The sequence below is a fragment of the Zonotrichia albicollis genome, chromosome 5 (assembly GCF_047830755.1).
Source record: "Zonotrichia albicollis isolate bZonAlb1 chromosome 5, bZonAlb1.hap1, whole genome shotgun sequence".
NCBI classification, from domain to species: domain Eukaryota; kingdom Metazoa; phylum Chordata; class Aves; order Passeriformes; family Passerellidae; genus Zonotrichia; species Zonotrichia albicollis.
Genome location: NC_133823.1, coordinates 65744161 through 65750160, shown reverse-complemented (window position 1 = coordinate 65750160; position 6000 = coordinate 65744161). Strand labels below are relative to the sequence as shown.

The 6000-nt window shown below is 39.4% G+C and overlaps 1 protein-coding gene across 3 annotated transcripts in view; it reads right to left on the bottom strand.

Moving 5' to 3' along the window:
* Window positions 1-526: 526 nt before the first annotated feature.
* Window positions 527-6000, bottom strand: part of SLC7A11 (solute carrier family 7 member 11) — a 64648-nt gene continuing 59174 nt past the window's right edge. For all 3 annotated transcript variants that reach the window (XM_074541985.1, XM_074541984.1, XM_005485635.4), the window contains one exon: window positions 527-2683. In XM_074541985.1, coding sequence (XP_074398086.1) covers window positions 2616-2683 — 68 coding nt within the window. In that variant the 3' untranslated portion in view covers window positions 527-2615. The remainder of the gene's footprint in view (window positions 2684-6000) is intronic.

Genomic DNA, 6000 nt, shown 5'->3' with positions numbered 1-6000 from the left:
AGAACTACTGAATATCTCCAGAGAAATGGTCTCATTGGCTGACCGCCTCAGGCCCTAATAAGAAAAAGTATATATAAAGTTTATTCTTTATCCTAGAAGAATTTCCTCTATGACTCTGAAAATAAATACTTAATAATCTTATAAGAGAATGTGATGCTTTAAAAAAATATGTTTTTCCTCCATTTCTGAAGATATGCCTCACTTTCAAGTGCAATAAAAATCCTTAATACTGATTTTCATCATACTGTGGAAACACAATTATATTATTTTGTATTGCTTTTGCATGTGCTAAAGAAACTAAATCTGAAATTAAAATCCCTGTGCACCTTCAAAAACTCCAGATTTTTATTTTCCATGTATTGTTTTTCCTCCTAAAGTATACAACTTCAACAAGTCCTAGGATTTCCCTTGGGATAAATTAACCCTTTACATGAACTAAAGCTAGTAAAGATATGTTCACTGAATCAGGCTTCAGAAACATTTCTAAACTTTAAAGACCACAATGGGAAAATAAAGCAACATTCAGTTATATTTATGGAGCCCATTTATTTCTACAAGTTAACACTGCCAACAATCCAATTTTCAAGTAATGTGGCACAACAGAAGTGAATAGATGGGAATGAAACAGAGTGAAAAAGTCACATCCGCTGTGGCTCTGGAAGTGGTTTGCTCTGGATCCCATGCACTTTGCACTCATCAGGGGAGGAATGGGTTAGGTGCACTCCTGCAGGGGGCCAGACAGTTTATTTCTGCCAGAGAGGAGCAGAGTTTGTGTGCTTTGGGGATGCTCCATGGTGACAGAGGCCAAACCCCAGTGAACGGGGATGGCCTCAAAGGCAGAACTGTGACCCAAAGGTAAGTACTAAATAAACACACAAAAAACCCTCTCAAAATGTTTGCCTAAAAAAAATTTCAAATAACACTAAATTACTGTAAACAGAAAACATTTAAAGAAAAACACTATTTGCAAAATGCTTTCTGTGTCTTAAATTACTGCTCTTCTCCTTAAGCAGTTACGTGCATTTCCCTACTTTTGTGAAATTCCACCACAGAGATACAAAATCAAAAAACATGTATACATTTAAGACACATTAGGCCTTTAAAGCAGTAGATATTCTGGATATATACAACACATATACAATACACAGTCTCCCTTTACTGTAGTGGTCTGGCTACTAGTTGTGCTTTTCTCCCAATTTAGGAAGTTAAATGTTGCTTAGTTCCATAAGAATTTTCATGAAACATGACCTGCTGAAAGCAGACAGCTCAAATAGTAGTGCATTCAATAGTTAGGTGTTATGGTCTTAACAGAGGGATAATAAACCTTAACCTTAAGGCTGGGTATCATTAAGAATATAAAATTCAATTTCTAAGTATTAAAAAACTTCTTCAGCTATACAATTATCTTTTTAAAAGGGCAAAATTTCAGCTCACATTTGAGCCAGAGTTCAGCTCAAAAATAGCTCTGGAGATGAATTTCATTTCATTTTATCTGTTTTGAAGGCCTTTCTCTGTTTCTGCTGAGATAAAACCCACGAGAAGACAGGAAAAGCACATGTTCTTCAGTGTTCCAAAGCTCTGTTAACTGGACTGTGCTTGAGTGAAAAGCACACATCCTACTCAAATCAGCAAATCTGCTGTAGCCTGCCTTATATCTTACTTATAAGAAAATATTGCATTTATTGCCGTGTCTGTACCATTTCCCACCAAGTGACATCTATTTCTGCCCACCAACACTGATATACAACTTTAAAATCAGGTTTGCCTGACTGATAACTGCAGGATCATATGCCCCTAGATAGGGAATATTCATACAGCAGTGGAGGTGATCTTCAAATATTTTGATTCATTTGAAGGTCAGTGCTCAACTGGCTGGATTTTGTGTGTGTAGGCACACAAACACTGGCAAAACCAGTGATCAATTCCAGCCTGGTAAAAAAGTTAGTGTGCATAAAATTACTGCTAAAATTCCCATGCTAAAATCGTTCTGCCCCACTGGCAGAAATGTTGAGTCTCAGGAGATGTTTCTGTTGGCTACGGTTTAAGAACTCTGGAATGAAGAAACCTGGAGTTTGCCACCATAAAGGTCTGAGGATTGGTGCTCCTGCATCTGTGCACTGGGGCTTCCAGCAAGCCAAAAGAAGTCAAATCAGGCTGCCAAAGAGAGTGGTGGGAAGAATGTAGGATGTGAAAATCAGCAGCTTCACCTCACCTTGCTGTGGTGAGGGTTGAGATCTCCAGGGACAGAAAGCAAGATCCATCTTCACAGTACACCGAGCTGTTACACATCACTTAAACCTATATCCAGTGACAAGGCAAACAAAATCCCAGTATGATGAACTTACAGTCTGTTAAAATAATACACTGTTACCAAAAAAACCAGTAAAGAGTTCCCTCGTAGCACAAGTACTTGCTTTCTACATATAGATCAACCGTGTTAAAAAAGTGTTGCAACAGCATCATGGAAGACAGTTCTGGTGAGGGACTTGTTCGGTATCCATTGCAACTGTGACTTGTTCCTCCAGTTTGCAGCATGTTAGGAAGGGAGATAAATCTCCCTACCCTTTTTATTTCAGGTAGAAATGAAACACCAAGCCAAAAGCTGTGCATGATGATCATGATTTTTGATTTTCCTCTGCTGGGATGACTTCCAAGAGGATTTGCAATGTTGTGGTTACCCTGCCTGCAAAGATAAAAGCATATGAATGGTAAGATTTTGCAGGAGAGATTAAGAAGGAGCGGTCAGAAAGATTATCTTAGCTTCTATGCAGGCTGCTTGCACATAGACTTCACACAGGTCATATACATTTATCATTTAAACTCGACATTTTCCTATTAACTGTTTTCCATGCCTCTGATCCAAGGCTATGCATATACAATAATAATAGAAGGGTATGGATGTATAATCTTATTCAATAAAAGTCTGCATGCTTTTAAAGGCTATCTTAAAAAAATTACTACTCTGCAGAACTGCTTAGCTTTATCAAGATTTTATGTTGAAATAAAAGTCTGGAAAAATTCAAATAACTTAACTTATCTGTGCCAAGACCTGCCTAAGCAAAAAAAAAAAAAGTCACTCATCCAAGTAACTTCATGTTTTCTTTTTTTCACTCTGAACAGTTATTTCCTTCTGGTGCTTTTGGTGGTTTTCTTTTTAGGGTACTGATGCATAAATGGCACAGTTAATTCTCGTACAGCACATAGAGAATAGTAAAAGAACATTTTTTTCCAATTTCTTTCACTTATCACTCTTTCTTAATATCCTATTTTAAATAAGCAGAAATTGTTGAAAAGAAAGTTCTCATTTTCCTTGAATGTCTGGCATGAAGGTTGACAAGGACACAATGCCAGAAGGGTAAAATAGTGCAGCTCACAGAAGATATGAACTGAAACCGTTTCTCTGATCTCCTGTCTAAGGCAGATTCTACCATCCTTTCCTCTTTTCTCTGGATGTCACCAGTTCAGTGCAAAGCCAGGTTGCCCTTAGACTATAAACAGACAGGGGCAGAAAGGCCAGGAGTCTCCAGGCTTTGCATTTTGCTCCCATCTGCTTTCCCTACCCCTTGTGGGGACATCAGAGCTGGGCTGGGTGCAGCAGGGACCAAAGACAGCAGCAGGAAAACAGCAAGGCTTCACCCCTGCCATCCCAGCCCTTCCAGCTCTGAGGACAAGCAAAGGGAAAAAAGAGAATTTTATGAGGCTGAGCAGTAGCATGACAGTTCTTGGGAAAGGGCACAGCAGCAGAAGGAGATCCTGGGCATCTCTAGAGCTGGCTGTGATTCTGTTCACCTCAGTGGACATAGCCACCAGCACCAAGACCTTGCCCAGCTCTCCATTTCCATGCAGCAGTTTTTCTCTCTCCTGGGGTGAAGCCACAGCGGAGCAGAAAAGTTAGGGGAGATGGCATTCTTTGCATTTTTTGGTTGCAATACACCCAGAATAAATCAGTAAAAGGAGCATTTTCCCTATGAAAATGTCCCAATCTGTTTCCAGTCAGTACCTACCTCTATGTTGTCTGCTTGAAGCAGTAGCTAGAGTTACAGGACCAATTTCACATTTGTCACAAGACAGCTTAACATGCCATGGCAATGCAGATAACTTCCCTAGCCCACTTAAAATCCTAATTATCCCTTTTTGAAAAAATTCACTCCAAATGGGTCCCAGGGGACAACCTTTATTAAAAAAAAAAAAAAAAAAAAAAAAAAAAAACAACCACAAAAAACCCAGACTTTGTATCCACACAAGCACTACATAAAGTTTAGGTGAGGAAAGAAAGCAGGATTTTTATCACATATATATGACTGGACATGAAATCTGTAACAACAAAATGTTGAGATAATCTCCCATGGATCCCACCACAAACTCGACAAAGAGAAGCAAATTGATCATATAACACTTTGTCCTAAGCGAACAAGTGTTATCCTCTGGAATTGCTAAATAACCCTGGCAGATATTTTTCTATATAAAGAGATCTCATTTCCATCAAGGGCTCAGCTATGAAAAAAAAAGTAGGATTCAACTTTTTACCTCTTTGCAATTCAACTCATTGTAAAGGAATAGATGTTTTTAAGTATGAGTCTAGGGTTGGGTTTTCAGCTGGAGAAGTACAGATAGAAGCATTCTTATGCTGGTGATGCATCCTTTTACACACTGATTTGCTGCTTAGGATTTGCTAGGTCCCACTTTTTTTCATTTTCACCTTAGTTTTACAAAAAGAAAGAATGCAGTTGTCAAACGAAGCCTGTACCAGCTGAAAATTATTTGTCCCAGCACACCTAGTTCTACAGCAGAATTCCTTTGGAAGAGGACAGAACAAAATGTTATTCTCATTGCAAAACACCATCCCAGAATCTACAAACCCTGAGAGCTGTGAAGTTACCTCTTGTTCAATGCAGCAGTTGCATAAGGAGAATGGGCAATGGAAATGCCCTAAGTACAGATCAAAGACTTTCAGCCTTGGGAGGGGATTCCTTGGGTAATCCATTCCAGGGCTCTGCTGGTGTGACCAGCCTGAAACTCCTTTCAGAAATACAGGTATCTTCTTCAGGCTGGCTCTTTTATGCCACTACTCATTCTGGCTGCCCAATATCCCTTTCCTCTGATCCTTACAAAGCCTATTCGGGATATTCCCTCTGACCTTACATGGGACTGATCTGTGCCCATGGGCATTTGCACCTTATGGGGTTTATGAGCACAGCTGGGCAGCTGAACCAGTCAATGCCTCAAGGAGGTGACTTTTCAAAGCCCCACACCAGTTGCCTATGTGCTGATCTGGGCACATGGAACAGCTTGGAAATAGTATTGGTAGCACAGCAGTGTGCTCCGACTAGCAGTCTGCTACTTCTCCTCTGGTACCACAGGAAATGCTTTGGTCAAGTCTAAGTAGATTGGATTCATCACATTTGTCAAAAAAAAAAAAAAAAAAAAAAAAAGCCATTTATCTTCTCATAGAAAGCTACCCAGTTACAGTTACTCTGGCAAAAATCTACCTCTTAAATGAAAATCCTGTTTTTTTATGCTGTCCTTTACCTTGTGTCAGGAGTTACACTTTCATGCCCATGCAAGACATATTGTTTCAAGGTTAGAATATCAAGCTTGCAGCCGCCCAATTTCTTTTCTATATCTCACAGAGGTACCTTAAGTGAATTTATCCTCAATCAATACCTTTTGTAAATGTTCTCAGGCTCCCAAAATAATGTCAGCTTAATGACTCCACACAGAAGGTTTATTGCTTCTTTTTAGAGAAAAGAAAAATCTGTTTGTTTCACAAGTAAATCTCCACTCTGCCCCTGCTCAAAACTGTCAGCATCAGTTTTCTGTCATTACTGGTTGTTATTTTGGGGATAATAATTGCAAAGAAAACCAGCTGTTTCCCTCACTGACTGGCTTCTGCTGCATTCCTCTCTGAGCCAGTACACCATGCCCATCCTTAGATATGACACAGGCACACAGGCTTCTTTCTAGGAGGAGAATTTTGTGTTATCTGAAATCTAGAAATTA